The sequence below is a fragment of the Microchirus variegatus genome (genome assembly GCF_963457635.1).
Source record: "Microchirus variegatus genome assembly, chromosome: 5".
Classification (NCBI taxonomy): domain Eukaryota; kingdom Metazoa; phylum Chordata; class Actinopteri; order Pleuronectiformes; family Soleidae; genus Microchirus; species Microchirus variegatus.
The window spans coordinates 13,045,748-13,066,514 of record NC_139806.1 but is presented as its reverse complement, the minus strand read 5'-3'; the positions used below and the strand labels follow the sequence as shown (position 1 = coordinate 13,066,514).

At 41.1% G+C, this 20,767-nt stretch overlaps 2 protein-coding genes across 2 annotated transcripts in view; both read right to left on the bottom strand.

Moving 5' to 3' along the window:
* Positions 1–2,453, bottom strand: part of LOC310926888 (3',5'-cyclic-AMP phosphodiesterase 4C-like) — a gene marked incomplete at its 5' end in the record, with an annotated part of 53,424 nt that extends 50,971 nt beyond the window's left edge. The window contains 2 exons of the mRNA XM_083889095.1: positions 427–647; positions 2,412–2,453. Coding sequence (XP_083745221.1) covers positions 427–647; positions 2,412–2,453 — 263 coding nt within the window. The remainder of the gene's footprint in view (positions 1–426; positions 648–2,411) is intronic.
* A 348-nt stretch (positions 2,454–2,801) lies between these two features.
* Positions 2,802–13,572, bottom strand: ifi30a (IFI30 lysosomal thiol reductase a). The gene is made up of 7 exons (XM_083889098.1): positions 13,414–13,572; positions 12,139–12,327; positions 5,382–5,456; positions 5,213–5,299; positions 4,970–5,122; positions 3,999–4,067; positions 2,802–3,717 (listed from the first exon to the last, which is right to left on the bottom strand). Exons 1-7 carry the CDS (start codon positions 13,555–13,557, stop codon positions 3,676–3,678), a joined length of 759 nt encoding a protein of 252 aa, XP_083745224.1. The 5' UTR covers positions 13,558–13,572; the 3' UTR covers positions 2,802–3,675.
* Positions 13,573–20,767: the final 7,195 nt, after the last annotated feature.

Here is a 20,767-nt window from a genome sequence, read left to right as displayed (position 1 = left end):
GTGTGACGCACACACACACGCACATGCGCGCACGCACACACACACACACACACATGCTTCAGTGACGATGTGGGAAAAATTGCAAGAACATGACTTGTCTGATCCTGAATCAGCAGTGTGTCATAGAGCAAGCAGAGAGTGACACTAGAAACAGTCACCATCATCATCGTAATAATCATCATCATCATCATCATGAGATTCAGAAATTCACAGGAGACACAATTTAGAGCAGATTCAAGCCAATTAATCAATTACCAGAATGACTTAGCAATTCAATTATGAATCAATTACAAAGCCCGTTCCAAAAAAAAACAAGATCTAATTCACAGACAAGGGGACAAAGAAAATATTTGATTCTCTTGAGCTCCTCTGTATCTGCAACTTGGACATGGATGATGATGATAATAAAAAAAATCAGGGACTCACAAGTTCTGTGTGATGCAGCTGGTCAGCGTCCCTAGGCTCCGGGAGTGTTTGATGGTGCGGTGCAGAGGAGGAGCAACCTCTGGTTTGTCCTGCATGGACGGTCTGCAGGACAGCCTGGGCAGCTGCAGGGTGCCCGAGAAGAGCCGCTTCACAGCACACCTGACATCTGTGTCCTGCACAGGCTCAGTGCTGGAGGCCTGCTCCGAAATGTCCCACTGTCTCTGGTTTTTGCAGAAGAGACGGACAGAAAAAGACCAGGGTTTAGACCAGGGTTGTGAAGCAGACATCATTTCATTTTGTGTACAGTTTGATCTGGTAAACAAATCAAATGAGGCTTCATCAATTGTGAAAAAGCTAATTCTTTTTCCTGGTTAACCTGTTGTCAGCACATTCTCTTTTTCTTTGCTCTATAAATAAAACTCTTTTTAGATATCAGACGCCTTTTTAGATCGAAGGAAAGTCAACCTCCTTGAATAGTCCAAAAATATTGGAGATTTGAAAGCTACAACAGATTTTGCAGAAACCCCTGATGAAAGCCCACGTGGCTTCTACTTTTTAAAAGGTTTATCTGATTGTGGCTCCTGACGCTCTCACAGTGAGATGACATTTTGGGCTTTAGCTCTGCGGGCAGCTGTCATTGAGCGTCAGCAATGTTGAGGGGCAAGAACAAGACAACAGTGCTTGTTTTCTGCTGCATCCTGTGACCTTATCTCTTTATCTGCTCCAGAGTTCCACCTTCTAATAAGCTGTTAGCACAAGAGACAGATTTTCACTGTCACAAACGTTCACTCTCTCTTTGTTATTAGTGGATTTCTCTTCTCAGAAATCACAAAGGTATAGTTGAGAAATCACAACAATTTAGACGCAGAAATCACAAACGTTATAGATGCAGAAATCACAAAGATATAGATGCAGAAATCACAAAGGTATAGAGACAGAAATCACAAAGATTTAGACTCGGAAATCACAAAGATTTAGATGCAGAAATCACAAAAGGTATAGATGCAGAAATCACAAAGATTTAGACTCGGAAATCACAAAGATTTAGACGCAGAAATCACAAAGATATAGACGCAGCAATCACAAAGATTTAGACGCAGAAATCACAAAAGGTATAGACGGAGAAATCACAAAGATTTAGACTCGGAAATCACAAAGATTTAGACGCAGAAATCACAAATATTTAGACGCAGAAATCACAAAGATTTAGTAACAGAAATCACAAAGGTATAGACGCAGAAATCACAAAGATATAGACGCAGATCTCACAAAGGTATAGACGCAGAAATCACAAAAGGTATAGACGCAGAAATCACAAAGATTTAGACTCGGAAATCACAAAGATTTAGACGCAGAAATAACAAAGATTTAGACTAGGAAATCACAAAAGGTATAGACGCAGAAATCACAAAGATTTAGATGCAGAAATCACAAAGGTATAGACGCATAAATCAAAGATTTAGACGCAGAAATCACAAAGATTTAGACGCAGAAATCACAAAGATATAGACGCAGAAATCACAAAGATATAGACGCAGAAATCACAAAGATTTAGACGCAGAAATTACAAAGATTTAGTCGCAGAAATCACAAAGATATAGACGCAGATCTCACAAAGGTATAGACACAGAAATCACAAAGATTTAGACGCAGAAATGACTGACAATTAGGGTTGTTTTTGAATAAAACTTTCAATATTTGTGAAAAGTCTCTTGTTTAATCTAAAGTATAAAGAGAAAAACGTTGTATCTCACTATTCATCTGCATTTGATATTGTGACTTAATTCAAACAAAACACAGAGCAATAAATCAAAGTGTGATCAGAACAATCACCAGAAAACACTTGTTTATTTGTATAAATCTATTGTGACACTATTGTAAAAAATTTAAAAATAACCAAGACTTCTAGGCCACAAACATCACTGACTTCTGTATTTTAATGTTTTTCTTTCAGTTAAAAAAGGGTTTGTTAGTATCTCTCTTACCTCAGTGAAGTTGAAAAATTTTGATGAGTTATTTCTCCTCATACTTTCTGCTAGTATATCATGGGAATGAGACAACAAGGAAGGAAATGCCACAGAGGAGGATACAGGAACCACATTTAACATCAGATATGAAGAAGTCTTTTGGCACCAATCCTTCCCTGGGCTGTCACTCAGTGGACAAACACATGGACCCGCCTCCTCAGAAACACTCAGTGAGCGCAGGCTGATTAATTCATTACGAGGTGTTTTTAATAACGTGTTGTCTTTCCCGTGTCTTCTCATCAAAGGTTTCCTTTATCAAAGCCAAAGCCAGCTTCACCAGAATGTTTTATTTCATAAATTACGTATTAGTGAGAAAGTGCATGGAGCCTGTGGATTGTAGGCAGTGAGGTGAGATTTCCTGCATGACAGCTCATTATTCATGTGTGTCTATCATAACATCATAACATCCAGACGTGGTTGGACAACAAAGACTTCTGCCGCCTAAAACTTTTCCATTGACCTTTTACTTAACAACCACAGACATCAGTTTCAATGACTTACTTTCTCTAAGAGGACCCGTGTTCACGACACGTGAGCTTTTATTGACTCAAAACATTGTCAAAAGTCAGGTTTTTAACTCATTCATCACTCCGTTGCCTTTAGTTTGCTAAATTAAATCATATAGGTCATTATGGTAGTTTTTCTATGTCCTCCGTCTCCATGTAAAGGTGCCGTTTGTGTCTTTTATAAACTCGGGTGGCAGCGGGACTGAGAAGAAGATCATAAGATATGAAGCCATCGTAAAAGAACAGTAAGAAAACAGGCTATGAAAGTGCAAACGTATACACGAAGAGCATGAACATTCCCAGAGACTGGGTCAGGAGCTACAGATGGATCCCAACTAATAATCCCAATAAAAAATGTTTAAGCCTTTTATATTTTAAGAAACATCTATAAAGAAGTGGGTCCCCACATTAACACTGAACAATGAAAAAGATAAGGGATGAAAGTTTCATGAGGACGTGGAGAATTCATCCATGAACCTTCATTATCAAACCCACAGGCAGAACGAGACACAGGTTTTTTTTTTAATTGTTTCAGTGTATACCAACCATCAAGTCTTCCCTTTATAAAAAAAATATTGTAAAATCACAAATTAAAAAACATATCTTTCATTATAGGCCATTATAGGCCAGGCCACACCTGGAAGAGAGCAGGTGTAACAGCTAGTGCTGCACTGCTCCTTCACTCATCACGGCTGGAGGCTTTTTCTTTTTTTTTTTTAGAGTTTCTGCTTTCCTCCACAGGCCACAGGTTTAGGGCCCTGCAAAAACAACACAAATAGATTGTTAGAAATCAAAATTCAAGTCCAAGCACAAATAAATAATGGATATTCATAATTGCATTAACACACCGAGTACAACTCTTGTAAATGGCAGATTTAAAGTGGTTGTGTTTACCGTCCGTCACATGTCTGCGCGTCACGCCCATGAACAAACTGCCTGCACAGACGTCAACTCACACGACCTCTCACTTGAAAGATAAGCTAATCTACCACTGAACCACAGCCTGCGTGTGACCAGATGGGATTAACAATAACTGTACCTTGTACATGTTGCAGACCAGAGTGAAGAGAGAATCCATGGCTTGGTCCTGAAGTTCGTCTGTGTGCTCCTGGAAATTAAAAAAGAAAAATCAGTTTACCAATGAAAAATACAAACATTGTCACTGGAAAACTAAGACAGAGCTTTTAGGTAAACTGGGTGACAGCAACATTATATTCATTCTGCAATCTGCTCATTATTTTCTCGATTTTTCAATGAGTTTGTTTCATAAATGTCTTAGTAAGTTAAACAACATTTAAACCAGTAATATCTTCCCATTTGTTCTACAGTTGAAAAAAGTGAAATAAGGCTTATAATGTTATGTTATTTCACCCAATACACCACATTTACTACTTTAGTAATATATATGTATGCATTTCCTCCAGCATTACACAAGATAATCTCCATCAAAACTAATAAAACTCATGAAAAACTAAAAGTGACAACACAACAACAACAACTACATTGATACAGTAATACATTCATCTTTATTTTATTTTTAGGATGTTTTGGCTCATTAGAGGTTAATTCAGGCTTCAAGTGGCAGAAAGAACTGCAATTCATGACTTTAAACTGTGGAGGGCACCTTTTACCCTCTCAGTGAACAGCCTGCTGGAATTTATTAGAAGAAGAAGAAGAAGGGGGACAGACTTCTGTCTCCAGTGGCCTCGTCTGCTGCACACTTGGAGGATGTAGCTTTGACTATTAGGACACAGCTATATAATTTTCCTTTGAAAATATAAAACATAGTATCAAAAACTCCAAGTATACTCCACTGTACTCAACTAAATGTGCAGTATAAAGCCCTGCATCCGTCAGCGCGCCACATATTCCACCATATAAAAACAGGAAATTGTAACACAGGGACAGAAACTGTTGTGTTTGCATCATCTCTGACAAATGCAGTGAAAGATTATTTAATATTACAGATGCATCCAGTGACCTGGTCTTAGACACTCTCTGGACTCTTACCCCATTAATGGTCACCCAGGGCACATAATCGTGCGGTGGGTTCAGTGCTTTGGTCTTCATGGCATTCAGATGCATCAGCTGGTTTCCCTGATCCCCGTTCACGCAGCTCTCGACTTTGTCCCAGGACAGTTCTGGATCGTAGATTTTCAAACACTACAAAAACAAAACAAAAAATCAATATGCTGATGTCTTGAAGAAGGAGGTAGAAAAAAACGGACGACACACAAGCACACGTATCCTTACAAGCTTGGCTGACTCGATGACATCAACCGAGGATTCCATACAGAAGATGATCGGGAAAGCCATTTTTGTCATGTTCATCAAACAAGTCTAAAAAGGCAGAAAATACACATAAAACATCATCATCTTCAATGCTTTCCATCGTATTTATGGGATGTAACTTTAACTTTACCTCAATCAGGTTGCCCACACATTCCCGCTCTCCATGCTGACACTCATATATATACTTCTGCCCATCAGGTTTCTCCTGGAGTTGGGGTGAGGTAAATGCAACGGATTAACAGCCATAATATATATTTAATTATATATATATATATACATATATATATACATACATATAAATATATATGTATATATACACATGCATACATACATGTATATACACATACATAACATACATGTGTATATACACATACATGTATATACACATACATGTATATACACATACATAACATATATACACATACATAACATATATACATATAGATATACCCACATATACATGCACACACGTGTATATATATATATATATATTGTGACGGCCCAGGCCGGTCTAGGTGTTCTCCTTCTGTATTCTCCCTTCCCCCCCTGCAGTGGCTGATGGCGGGGCGGGGCCCTGATGGGAAACACCTGTGACCTGTGTCTATATTAGAGGGTTGCAGTCTGCTCGGTCTCTCTCTGCCTGCCGCCAGCGAAGCTCCGTCCGAGCCACCGTTTCCTTTTTTCGTTTGGTTTCTGTTTGGTCATGGTTATGTTGCACATTCTATTAGTTGTAAATAAATTATATCTTTAATTATCGTTCCTCCGTCCTCCCTTGGTCGTTTTTGTTGTGGTCTTGTGAGCCAGACCATAACAAATGGGGGCTCGTCCGGTTGGTGTAAGTTGTTGCGTAATGTTGCTTCTGCGGAGATTGATGACTAATGTTTGCGAAGCGCTTTGTTTGATGTTCGCGCGTTGATTGCTGTGACGTCATTCTGGGGGTTCCGTGAGGGATTCCCCGTCGGAACGCTCGTAGGTGAGGATTGTACGAGAGGAATTGTTTTGGGCTAAGTATGTGGCTGTGATAGACGTGAGTGTGTTTGTGTAGGAGGATACAGGGAGAAGTTGCGTGTTGGCCTCGGTTTTCGCAATCAGTGTGGTGTCTCCCCGGCAGGATAAGCGCGTTTCCCCTTTGGGTTTCGTGGTGCCACTGTAGTGTGGGGTGAAAGTGGTTGGAGCGATTGTCTCGGGAGCACGTCCATAGTGCGGACGGGTTGCCAGCTTGCTGGTCGCTTGGTCACACTAGTGGTAGAGAGTGCGTAAGTACCCGCCATCAGTATCCCCTGAAGACTAGGGTTGAGTTTAGGTAGAAATGGATAGGCAGTTAGGGGGGGTTCATCCGCTGGGATTGAGGCCATAATCGTGTCTTCTTTTTCGTTTCCTTGGTGAGTTTGTCTTTGCACGTCTGTTATCATGGCAGGAGTAGAGGATTTTGTGAGGGCACCTTCAGAGGAATTTGTGGAGCAGTGCACAAAGGAGCAATTGCTGAAACTCGCTGAGGTTTATAAGATATATGTCTCTGATAAAAGGTTGAAAGACAATGTGAAGGCAATTGTGTTGGCGAATTTGTATGATCAGGGTGTGTTGGCGTGTGCGTCGGGGCCACCTGCGGAGGGAAAGGCTGCCGGTAGAGTCAGTGCACAGGTTGCAGATTCAAATTTAACGTTTGAGCAGCAGAAGGAGTTGCTTACGTTAAGGTTCCGGTTAGAGACAGAGAAGGAACTGGAATTGGAGCAGCTGAGGCAAAAGGCTGATTTGGAGAAGGCTGTGACCCTGGAAAAAGTAAAGCAGCAGGTTGAGTTGACTAAATTGGACTTGGAAACTCAGAGGATGAATCTCATGAGCGACGGTAAATTTGTTGGGGGTCGAAGTGGTGACTCCGGTGATATTTTGAGTAGGTTAAGGTTAGTCCCGAAGTTTAATGAAAGAGACGTGGACACGTTTTTTGTCTTGTTTGAGCGTGTAGCCAATACGAGAGCTTGGAGCGACGCGGACAGGGTCGTGTTGTTACAGTGTGTGTTGACAGGGCGCGCACAGGAAGCATTTTCCTCGCTGCCGGCGTCTGACAGCGGTGACTACTCAAAGGTTAAAGCTGCGGTTTTGCAAAGTTATGAGCTCGTTCCGGAGGCGTATAGACAGCGGTTTCGGAGCTGGAGAAAAGGGGACAAGTCTCATTTGGAGTTCACACGTGTGTTGGGAACGCATTTTCACCGCTGGTGTGCAGCTGCCGGTGTAACAGATTTTGGTGGGCTGGGTGACCTGATTGTGCTTGAGCAGTTTAAAAACTCAGTGTCTGAGAGGTTGGCAATATACATCAGTGAAAAGAAAGTGAGTACGGCGACGGAGGCGGCCGCGCTTGCTGATGATTACTTGTTGACACATAAGAGAGGCAGAGGAGATTTCCCTGTCTGTGCTGATGGTCCAGTGGGGGGGGTGTCCTCCTGGGACAGGCCTCGAGCTGGGTTTTCACCGGCTAGGAGGAATGATCGGGGTCATAACAGTTGGCTGCCAGGTCGGGGCCGCGAGAATGAGGATTTTTGTCATTTCTGTCACGAAAAAGGACACTGGAAAAATGAGTGCCCTGTGCGTAAAACGCGCACTAAGTTTGGTGGCGGATTTGTGAAGCCAGCTGCCATGGCTGCGCCCGTTTCTGGTGCTGTGAGGCAGTGTGGAGATGTTCCGTCGTCAATTCAGTTGAATCCTGATTTGAAATCATTTTTGCCGTTTGTTTCAAAAGGTTACGTGTCTCTGGTGGGCAGCCAGGACAAAGTCCCGGTGATAATGTTGCGGGATACGGCGGCATTTGATTCGTTCATTGTGGGGTCTGCTCTGCCGTTTTCCGAGGAGTCGGATACGGGTTCTTTTGTTCCCATAAGAGGCATGGGGATGTCAGTTTTTCGTGTGCCATTACACAAACTGGTCCTACAGTCTGATCTGTTCAGTGGAGTAGTGAACATGGGTGTGCGTCCTGCTCTGCCTGTAGAAGGGATCCATGTCATTTTGGGGAACGATGTTGCAGGGGGCCGTGTCTGGCCGGATCAGCCGGCTCGTCCGCTGGTTGTCCCGGTACCGCTTGGTACTCGGGGGCCAGATGAAAACGAGAAGAGGTTCCCGGAGGTGTTTAAGGCATGCGCTGTGACCCGCGCAATGATGAGAGCTTGTCCGGACGCCGGTGGCGCGGATCAGGCTGACCAAAAACTCATTGTTGCTGAATCATTGTTGTCACGTGTGTCTAACTCTCCATTTTCTATATCTCGCAGTGAATTGGTGAAGGAACAGAAGGCCGACTCCACATTGGCAGAGCTGTTTGAGTCTGTGCGTCCTGTGGGTGAGGTAAAGGACCTGGCACAGGGTTATTTTGTGGAGAAAGGAGTGTTGCTGAGGAAGTGGGTGCCGCACGGAGAGGGTTTCATGGGGGAACCAGTGTATCAGGTTGTGGTACCGTCGAAATTCCGTGATGTGGTTCTCAGTGTTGCGCATGATGAGTCTGGTCATATGGGCGTAGCAAAAACTTATGACCGGATCTTGCGTCATTTTTTCTGGCCACGGGTTAAGAAAAGTGTTTCAGCATACATAAAAACGTGTCACACCTGTCAAATGACAGGGAAACCAAACCAGGTAATTAAAGTGGCTCCGTTGTGTCCCATTCCTGCAGTATGTGAACCTTTTGAACATCTGATAATTGATTGTGTTGGTCCTCTTCCCCCTTCTAAGTCTGGTTCAGTGTATTTGTTGACGGTGATGTGCCAAAGTACCAGGTACCCTGCTGCGTATCCGTTGCGCACGCTGTCAGCCAAGGCGGTGGTGCGTGCACTCAGCCAGTTCATCTCTATATTTGGTATTCCAAGGATCATTCAAAGTGACCAGGGGTCAAACTTTTCCTCACACCTGTTTGCTCAAGTGTTGAAACAGCTACACGTCACGCACAACCAGTCCTCAGCATATCACGCACAGAGCCAGGGAGCATTGGAGCGGTTCCATCAAACATTAAAATCTTTGTTGCGGGCTTATTGTGTGCAGTTGAATGCTGATTGGGAGGAAGGTTTGCCGTGGTTGTTGCTTACAGCAAGGGAGGTTACACAAGAGAATACGGGGTTCAGTCCAAATGAGTTGGTTTTTGGTCACACGGTGAGAGGTCCACTGGCTGCGCTGAAGAGTGGCTGGGAGGAGGCAGAACCTCCGCAGAATCTCATTGATTATGTGAATGGGTTCAAACATCGTCTTTATGCCGCTACTGAATTGGCAAAAGAAAAATTGGCCTCAGCCCAAAAGAAAATGAAGCGCATTTATGACCGGCGAGCTGAGTGTCGCAATTTTTCTGAAGGTGACCAGGTTGTGGCGCTGTTGCCTTTGGTGACGTCACCGTTTCAAGCAAAGTTTATGGGTCCGTATACAGTGGTCAAGCAGCTGTCGGAACAGAACTACTTGATTTCCACGCCTGATCGTCGAAAAAAGAATCAACTTTGTCATGTAAATTTGTTGAAGCCGTACCATGTTCGGGAGAGTCCGTCGCGGGGTGAGTCAGCTGATGTTGTGCCAGATGTTGGTGCACATCCAGTTTGTGTTGGTAACACACTGAATGTTTCTGGTGACAGATTTTGTGAGGATGGTTTACCTCAGCTTGACTCTGCGGTGATGTCTGGTCGGTTGGAAAATTCCCAGATGTTGGCAAACTTGGATCTCGTTGTGGGGCATCTGTCGGAGGCGCAGCGCACAGAGTTGGTTGGCCTCATTCAAAAATTTCCTTGTCTGTTTGGGGACACTCCGTCCTGCACCAGTGTGTTGGAGCACGATGTTGAGGTCGGTGAAGCCAAGCCGATAAAACAACGGTTTTATCGGGTAAGTGCAGAGAAGCGTGTGTTGATAGATGCAGAAATTGCTTACATGTTGTCAAATGGCATTGCGGAACCGTCGTCCTCCGCTTGGGCGTCACCGTGCGTACTTGTTCCAAAGCCGGATAATACGCAGCGGTTTTGCACAGATTATAGGAAAGTTAACAGTATAACCAAACCAGACTCCTATCCTTTGCCTCGGATGGACGATTGTGTAGATCAGGTGGGTTCTGCCAAGTTTATCAGCAAATTCGATCTCTTAAAAGGGTACTGGCAGGTCCCATTGTCCCAGAGAGCGCGGGAGATCTCTGCTTTTGTCACTCCGGCTGGGTTGTATTCTTACAAGGTCATGCCATTTGGTTTAAGAAACGCGCCTGCCACCTTCCAACGTTTGATGAATAAAGTCGTTGGTGATCTGGAAGGGTGTGCAGTGTATCTGGATGATGTTGTTGTTTTTTCTGATTCATGGTCTGTCCATATTGACCGTATCCAGAGGTTGTTTGTCCGTTTGTCCGAGGCGCAGCTTACTGTGAACTTGGCAAAGTGTGAATTTGCTCAGGCCACAGTGACTTACCTGGGTAAACAGGTTGGGCAGGGCCAGGTGCGCCCTCTGCTGGCGAAGGTTCAGGCTGTTGCTGGTTATCCTCCACCGCTGACAAAAAAGGAGTTGATGAGGTTTTTGGGTTTGGTTGGTTATTACAGATGTTTCTGTCGCAATTTTTCTACTGTTGTTGCGCCGTTGACTGACCTGTTGAAGGCAAAAGTTACGTTTACCTGGTCTCCTTTGTGTCAACAGGCGTTCGAGAATGTCAAGGCGATTTTGTGCGACTCTCCTGTTTTGGCTGCACCTCGGTTGGACAGTCCGTTTAAGTTGGAGGTTGATGCCAGTTTTGTCGGTGCTGGTGCAGTACTCTTACAGGAAGATGATGTTGCTGTTGACAAACCTGTGTGTTTTTTTTCCAGGAAGTTCAACAAACATCAACTGAACTACTCTGTGGTGGAGAAAGAGACCCTGGCTCTCATATGGGCCTTACAACAGTTTGAAGTGTATGTGGGCTCAGGTCCAGTGGTGATCTACACAGATCATAACCCTCTCACATTTTTGAACTCACTGCGGTGTGCAAATCAGAGGCTTATTCGTTGGTCGTTGTCTCTCCAGGCCTATACTTTAGATATAAGGCATATTAAAGGGAAGGACAACTTGGTGGCCGACGCTTTGTCTCGTGCTCCTGTTTGATTTTTTGCTTCTCTGTTGTGTATTCTCTCTCTCTCTTAAATTGCTTCCAGGTACCAGTTGCTGGGAGGGATGGGGGTCACGCAGGTGATGTTGGGAGTAGATGGTGTTTTTCTCAGATGTTGAAAACTGGGTATTGGGTAATGTACTTTATATTATTGTTGTAATTGTCGTGGCTGGTTGGTCCACAGGGTTCCTGGTGGGACCCTGTTTTGATGGGGGGGGGTGTGACGGCCCAGGCCGGTCTAGGTGTTCTCCTTCTGTATTCTCCCTTCCCCCCCTGCAGTGGCTGATGGCGGGGCGGGGCCCTGATGGGAAACACCTGTGACCTGTGTCTATATTAGAGGGTTGCAGTCTGCTCGGTCTCTCTCTGCCTGCCGCCAGCGAAGCTCCGTCCGAGCCACCGTTTCCTTTTTTCGTTTGGTTTCTGTTTGGTCATGGTTATGTTGCACATTCTATTAGTTGTAAATAAATTATATCTTTAATTATCGTTCCTCCGTCCTCCCTTGGTCGTTTTTGTTGTGGTCTTGTGAGCCAGACCATAACAATATATATATACACACATATGTGTATATATATATATATATATATGTATACACATATATACACACATACATATATATATATACACATGTATATATGTATATACACACACATATATATATACACACACACGTATATATATATACACACACATACATACATGTATATATATATATTAAAAATCTAAAAAATTGTGAGCATGTTTCTAGCATGATTCTATTTTATGTTCCCGTCTGCCTCTCTTTTGTGATAAAAGTAATAACTTAAATCCCACGACTTACCACAGCATTTCCGTAAGGCACCAGATTTACGGTCATGATTTCCTCCAGCAACACCCAAGTGGGGAAGAGCATGGTGGAGAGGAAAAGTCTGCAGCCGGGACACAGGCTCTCATAGTAAAGGCCGACCTCGACTGTGTTCTCCTTGTGAGTGGACCTGGAGAAGATGGACTGAAGGCACTCTTTCAGAACCTGCACAAGAGAGCAAGAGAGGACCTTTGAGTTTGATCTCTATAGCCGTTCAGACATGTTAGTGAGGTCACTGTCAGGTGATTTGGGTCCAGACTATTCCAAGCTCAAAGTCAGTGGTGTTAATGTTATAAATAATATCAATTTAGCTTGATGCCTTATTAAAATCAGCTGTTGAACCAGATATGTTGTCTAGACGTCTTTAAATACATGGACAGAAACTGAAGGATGGACTCAGGTTACATGTTGTATTAAAATGCCAAAGACTCAGGGTCATGTTTCTCATGGATTTCACACTTCCTCATTATTCCACATGGTTTACACTTGTCAGCGATCTGTCACCAAAACGAATGATAAATGACTGGAGAACTGGAGTCACAAGTCTCATCTGCCAACTCTGACTGTTACAGATGACGATGAGGAAGTGTGATGACAAGAAATCTTTCTTCCAACAAGTCATCACACTGTACAATAACAGCAACACTTTAACCAAACAGGTTCACTGCACTTGTTTAAAAATTCAGATAACCCTTTACCCACTTAGTTACTAACTTATGTGTGCAGAAGTATAGTCTGATAGTGAAGGCGGGCACAAACCAGGATAAACGGTGTGAATTTGCCTCATGTATTAATTGGATTTAAATGAATTAGGCCTACAATTTATGACACTATAACACACTATATAACACTAGCACCTAGAGGTTTAAATGGGTACTGCAGTCCACATGAACTATACAGGAGAGTGACTGTTCACTTGGAAAATACGTTGTTGATGTTTTATGGCTTGTTTCGTCCACAAACCAACTTTATACACTTTTAATGATTTGTGTGTTTTATGGCGCAAAGAAACCAGACAAATATTCACATTTAAGTAGCTGAAAAGAAAAAAAAACACCGTCATCACGAGTATCACTATGCGCACACATTTCTGCACTGTCCCGGTTGTTTCCAGGCGGTTTAACCGCTTGTAACGACACTCAAGCGGACGTTAAAACATTGAGCAATAGAACATAACGCTTTGTGACCTTGTTTTCTGTTCATTAAATGGACGCGAGAAAGTCTAGGGAGAGTTGTTTGAAGTGAACTTACCCCGCAGCGAGAGGCAGAGTCCACAGAGGAGCACCACTGTGATGGAGGGAGGGAGCAGGAAGACGGAGGCGCAGACAGAGCGCAGCAGTGACTCTTCAGACACACGCTCACGAACAACAGCAGCAGCAGCACAGGAGAACTCATCTTTATCTTTATCTGCAGCTGAAACACAAACACTGACACTTTAACACTCGACTGTACTTCACTACACTGCTGCTGCTTCAAATACAGCTCCACCGCTTCCTCGTGGAGGAGCTTCTGAGTTATGATTGGTTCCCTGGTCATGTGACCAAGGCGCGTCACTTGTTACCAGCAGAGTTTCACCTCCAAGCTGCTGCTGCTGCTGAGTCTCTGCTAAATATCTGCAACTCAGTCTTAACCAGTGTTGTAAAAGTGTTGTGATTTATATTTCGAGCAACTTTTACTTGAATTCTTAAATAAATTGTGTACTTTTACTCCACTACATTTACTAAATAAATTGTGTTCACTACATTGTGTACTTTTACTCCACTACATTGTGTATTTTAACTCCACTAAAAAGTACACTACCTTTACTAAATAAATTGTGTCCACTACATTGTGCACTTTTACTCCACTACATTGTGTATGTTTACTCCACTACATTGTGTATTTTTACTCCACTACATTGTGTACTTTTACTCCACTACATTCTGTACTTTTACTCAACTAAATTGTCTAATTTTACTCAACTACACTGTGTACTTTTACTCAACTAAATTGTCTAATTTTACTCAACTACACTGTGTACTTTTACTCCACTACATTGACTAAAGTGAACAGATAAATGGTATTAATAGTAAAACAGCTCTAATTCAGTGATGATACACTCACATAAACATACTGATGGGGAGTTTATTCCATTTCTCTCAGTCAGTTCTCCTAAACGTTACACACTGGACAGCTGACGTCCCTCGTCCTCATAAACAACTGCTGAATAAGGTGCAAGAATAAGGTAAACATCAGGTGCTCTTAACTTTTCTATGGAGCTGACGGAGTTTCCAGAGTCGTCCATCAGTCAGTGATGCAGTGACGCACGTCTGCTCTGCTCTGTTCTGACTGTTCCATTCATATACATGTCCAGGATGTTAGGAGAGAGTCTGTCCTCGTCTCTGCTCAGGAAGGACTCTTGACGCTTTGACAATGACCCTGAGTGTCAACATGCACCCTGAAAGTGAAGAAGCTAAATGGAACTCAGCCATCATTCATCTGAATTATTTACACCTGTGCTTCTCCTACGGTGACGTTGCCATGTGGGGAAGAAAAAAAAGATAATACAGACAACACAAATGAGTATTTGATGCATTTGGACGTCCACTGAAGTCTCTTGATTAGTTTTTTTTTGTGGAATAAACTTCATGGCATTGATGTTAAAAGGTATTTACTGTACATATCGCTACTCTAGTCTTGACGACCGCTCAAAGCTGCTTCACATTACAGTTTTGCCATGTCTCACACACTGTTCAGCTCAACAGCGCACACACCCGTCACAAACATTGTGAAATATTTCACCTGGTGACTCTCACATGATGATGATGATGCAGCAGCTTTCCTCTGAAATAAACACAAGTGTATGATTCACTCTGCTTCCTGCTCCTGTCATAGTAATGTGGAACACCAGCCTAATCTGTTGTTTGTTCTGTCTGTCTTTATTTTTATTTGTATGTACTTGTGTTATTTTTGTTTTATTACATATAACATTTTACTTTTAAATGTAAAATTGTATTTACCCTTTATTTAATATGCTTAATTTACAACTATGGTCTGGCAAAAGTCAGGGCTTTGTCAGGGAGAGGGTAAAAGCGCCTGGTAAAGAAAACAAAATCAGATTGGAAACAAACAAGACAATATAACTAAACACATTAACAAGGCATTTGCAAAGACACACGGAAATGCGATTACATGTTAATGTTCAGCATAATAAAAAATATTTCTTGTTATGCATCGTTTACATGGTGGCATTATGCATTATCAGTATGTGTGTGTATATATAAATATATGTGTTTTTGTTTTGTATAATAGAAACATAACTAGAGGCAAACATGGAGTCAATCAAAGAGAACTATATATATAATAGATAGATACATATATATGATGATATCATATATATACATAAATATATATACACACATACGTATATATACATACATATATACACACACATATACATACATATACATACATATATGTATATATACATACATATACGTATATATACACATATATATATACATACATACACACACAATACATATATATATATATATATTATATATATGTGTGTATTTATATTATATTATATATATATATACATACATACATACATATCTGTGTGTGTGTATATATACAGTACATATATATATATATGTATATATATAATTTAAGTGACATTAAATATGACATGGTTGATGATGCCAGAGTAACTGCTCATCTACTGAAAGTGACCAGTGAATGTATATCGCTCTAATTCAGTTGTGTTTACATCAGCCAGGGAACAACGAGGACATGAAGTGTGACACTGTGATGATTAACTCAACATTCATGATGATGAAGCAGAACAAGAAAAAGTGGGGTCATGAGAGCACGCTCCATTTTAAGTCTTTTATTGTCTTTTAAAATCATTGCATCAGCATAAAGAAAGAACCGTACACATGAAAGAGTACCTTTTCCGAGGACAAACATCTCTGAAGCAAGCTGTACACGGGGGAAAGAAATGTCTGAATTATGACAGACCAACGGAGGAAGGATATCACGAGAGAAGAGAAGAATAACCATGTTTCCATGCATAGGGAGTGGGCACAACCACAACAACAACAACAACAACAACAACAACAACTAACAGGCCTCTCTACTGTGTGACACGACAGTGCTCCCTCAACGTTCAATTGCACTTTGGTGTAGAGTAGCTTTTATCAGCGCCGTCCGTTTTCCATTTCGACGTGTTTGATAAGAGGGAAAAAGACCACGTTATAAACTGAGAAAAATCATCTGGTGTTTCTGCTGCTGCTGCTGAGGCATCACTAACTCAATTCTTCTAACATTCAGAGATGGATCCTAACGATGAACTACTGTTCACCAGTGAAACACACTGCATCACATCAGGCAGGAACTCAAAAAACAAGTGGAGAGAATATTATTGGATGCGTTTTGGTCTAACAAATCATTGCATTTGAGAATTATTTGATGTGTAGTGCAAAAATCAAGGAAAAAAAAGACGTTTAAGTACTGTATTTGCACAAAAGCATGTTTGTATACACACTGTTTTAGTTTGGAAGTAACCCTTAAAATTTTCTTTGAATTGAACGGATTTAATGATTTAATATAAAACAGCAAAAGATGAAACCAAGGCTCATTGAGAGGTGGAGTAGTCAGCAGGCAGAAAGTGAACAAGAGCGATAAATATATACGTATTATGGACAAATTAATCTTGTTGAACGACTTTCTTAAGAGTTATTACTTTGACACTGAGGGAGCACTGATGTCACAAGTACAAATTAAGAGCAAGGAAAAACAGAATGAAACAAAAAAACAAAACAAAAGCATTCATAACGTTTTCAAGTTTAAAATGACAGAGGAAATAGAGAAATATAAATCAATCTGCCGCGACCACTTTGAGGGTCGGACCGATCGATTCTCAAACGCATATTTTACCATTTGGTTAATTACATACTGTAAACATTTGTTTTTGTTTTTTTCTGCATGGAGGAAAAATATTCAAGCTAGCTTATTTTTTCTTTTATAGGCTCTGTAAGGTTATCATTAACAGATATAAACAAACAAACAAAGCAATAACCAACACACGTGGACAGACAACTCTATGAGCTTTTTTTTAAAAAGCCAAAAATAAAAATGATTTATACTCAGGCACCGTAAAAAGAACACTTTCTAATGCCATCATTGTTCCATGTACAACAAATCTGCACGTAGGAGTGATCATGAACCGTTGAATCGATCATGAACCGTTGAATCAGGTACCATTTCTGCCAGATTTGACTTTTATGGTTGTTTTTTAAGCCAAAAACACAGCGCTCCACCAAGAAGATAGAGTGGTAACTTCTACAGTTCACTTTTACAGCATTGGTGTACAATCTGTGGTGGATCTGTGTGACGTCGCTCCATGTACGTCTCTTGTGGTGCATTAATTTATTCATTTTTTGAATTATTACTATTATTAACACTGCCTCCACTCACAAAAGCCAGAAACTTCCATACGACAAAAATATGTTCAAGGAGAAACAAAAAAAACAACTCTTCTAATATTCAATAAATGCAAAACAGCCATGACTGCATTTAAACGTACAGCTCTGTAAATATCAACACATACATGAGCTTGCTTCATCTTCTGAATGCACCTGATATTCATGCGAGATACGATTATGTGTAACGTACGACCGTGGATCGACCGTTGACCACAAAGCGTTTCCGTCGCTCACTGCGACGCTTTTTGCGCTTCGATAACTGCTCGAATACAAAGCACCCGTGTGGAGCAAGTCTAAAGATCCGAGTTCACATCAAAAAACCTCTCGCCGATTTGTTTCGAGCGCGACCCAAACCGGAATTATTACATCATCCAAAAATATAGATATCTAAGAATATATTTCAAAATATTTATTCTCTATTATGTATCGCATTCTTCAAACCTCAACAGACACCTAATATAATGTGATCTTGTCGTCAGTGAACCATGTGCTTTGTGTATGAGGCCATTTCAAGATATATATATATATATATATCATTTACAGTGTACCAAAGCTGATGAAAAAATATTTTTATTTCTTGCATCATCATGTGTTATGTAGAAAAATGTTTTTTTGTGTTATTATTATTATTATTATTATTTTTATTTTAGAAGCTCTGACACAAATAATGCATATTTAAGAATTTCGCCAGATGAAAGCTTTGAGTTTTCAGGGACGCGTCTAATAAAAGTCACCTCTATACGTCAAAGCACAATAAAGTCTTCATCTTCTCACTGTCCACACACACACACACACACACACACAAACACGTCCGTACACAGCGTGAACAGGCTCTCCGTTGCTACTCATGTTTACATTACTTCTAGCTATTAAACCTGATGTATACATGGCATATATATGGCAGATCGTCGTGTATAAGTACACTGCAAAGAAAACAACAACAACAACAACAACTGCTGTATTAAATGACTCAGCCCCACTTTTCTATTCTCATATTAAATTAAGTTAAATTAAAGCACGGATCATGTCACTCTCTGAAACAAGTTGACCTTTCGTGAAATAAACGGAACCATACGACCAATAACCACTGATTTAAAACAACATCGGCCCAAAAACATCCCATCATTTACACCTTTTTTTCCCTAGTGGTATGTATCCACACACCTGGTTCCACGGTCATACAGTGAGATTAAATTTTTTTTTTACATATTTAACTTTGACGTAAAACAAATATTTTAAAGTTACTTTTTAAACAGTCAACTGCAAATCTTTTTTTGGGGGAACCATGAAGATAATCTCCCCCAAAAAACAAGTGTATTGGGATTATCTTCAGTCTCAAAGTTAAAAAAAGAAAACATGTTTATATGCTGCTGAAAGACTAGTCATTTGGATGACGTGACCATTTAGAAAAATTGGCGTTGATTTGTCTTTGTTAAATTGAACAGATTTGCTAAAACGGACATACAATTGCATAAGAGTTTTTCTACAAAAAACATCGAAAAAACGACACGACGGCTGTTTGACTGTGAAACAAAAAGGATAAACTGCAGGGAAAGACCTAAAAAACACTGAGCGGTCAGTGTACGGTTGGTGTCTTGAGTGACGTGTGGAAGAGAGAGAATAAAAGTGCAGTCGCAAAAAAAAGTGTTGGTCCAACAAACTGGATTAATGGATGTGTGAGCAGTGGCGGGCGGCGAGTGTTCGTGAAGGAACAGACTCTTAATACAAAAAAAGAAAACACTGAGAGATGTGACGTGCGTCGACGTGAGAGCTTATCAACATGAGCTGGGTGGTGGATAATATGTACAGTTCACATTTCTATCTTAACTGAGTTTTATCAAGAGACAAAAACAATAAAAGGAAGAAGAGAGACAGATGGAGGGAGGGAGGGCGAGAGAGAGAGAGAGCACCCTGCTGTTGTATAGCCCCCAAAATATAAAGAAGGAATATGTAACAATTATATAGATGTAACAACAAATAGGCACAACTACAATCTGTCACTCTGTCTATATCACACACACACACACACACACACACACACACACACAGCTGAGCTCTGACAGACGGACAGACACGGTGATGCGCAGCATGTGTGGAGACGGCACCATCTTGTGGAGCAAAAGCTCCAGTGATGATAACGAGGGAGAACAAGCTCATCACCATGACTAAAAAGGCACTTCTAATTGTCGTCTAATCGTTCTCTCCCTCTCTTTTTTCTTTCTTTTAAAATAGCCCTCTATCTAGAAGCATCAGAATCAAATTCTAGGGATTTTCTATTTGTGCAAAGTACAGTACAACTGATTCTTCCTGACTGAAAATAAAACCATTTTTAACTTTTCAGGCTGAGTTACATATATATGCTTTTTTGATATCACACTGGCGTGTCGAGTGGAAAATGCTGCTACCTGAACTCCGTGACTCAAGTTTAAACGTGGGCTTAATATGAACCAATGGCTTACTTCTCACAATACGTAGGAGTATTATGAAATCAGTTTTTAGGATCAACTTCTCACCAGAAAAATAAACCCATGTAACTCTATAATGTGTTAAAAAGCAGTGCATTTCTCGTTTTGTCTAAAACTCTCTTTTTTTTTTTACGGCCAATGACGTACGACTCTTCGTTAACTTTCTCCAAAAATACTTTTTCTTTATAGCAAAAGTGAGCCTATTATGTCTATTAACTGTGAGAATGTTCTTCTAAATGTCATAAATCTGTTTTTAAAAAAAAGGCGACGCCGTGTGACGCCCCAGAAACTCAGTCAACCAAACGTGAACAGCTGCTTAATCCTGCTTTTGACACACATTAGCTGTATTCTGAGCAGAAGCTGAGCCAAACAAACAAGAGGAAATCCTCTAAGCACTGTACATCTTTTAAAACTTACTATCCCCCACATATGACGATGGTGCGCACAGTATCATAGTACTACTGCAATCACCACGCATCATTCTGGATATATTCTCGACAAAAAGCATTAAGTATCAACCACCTAATAAAACAAACAAAAAAAGAACACTATCCAAACGAAGGACTACTCCATGCACATCGTACTTGATAATCTCTCAGACCACAGAAGCCATGCAGGATGGCTAAAAGACGGTTTCTGTCTCTTTTTCTCCTTCTTGCTACATGAAAATAC

Excerpts from the sequence above, each read along its gene's own strand:
- ifi30a (XM_083889098.1), bottom strand. The coding sequence starts at position 13,557 with ATGAGTTCTCCTGTGCTGCTGCTGCTGTTGTTCGTGAGCGTGTGTCTG. Across the intron at positions 5,300-5,381 it reads GTGTGGGCAACCTGATTGAG|ACTTGTTTGATGAACATGAC; the intron begins GTAAAGTTAAAG and ends CTGCCTTTTTAG. Across the intron at positions 5,123-5,212 it reads TCATCGAGTCAGCCAAGCTT|TGTTTGAAAATCTACGATCC; the intron begins GTAAGGATACGT and ends TTGTTTTTGTAG.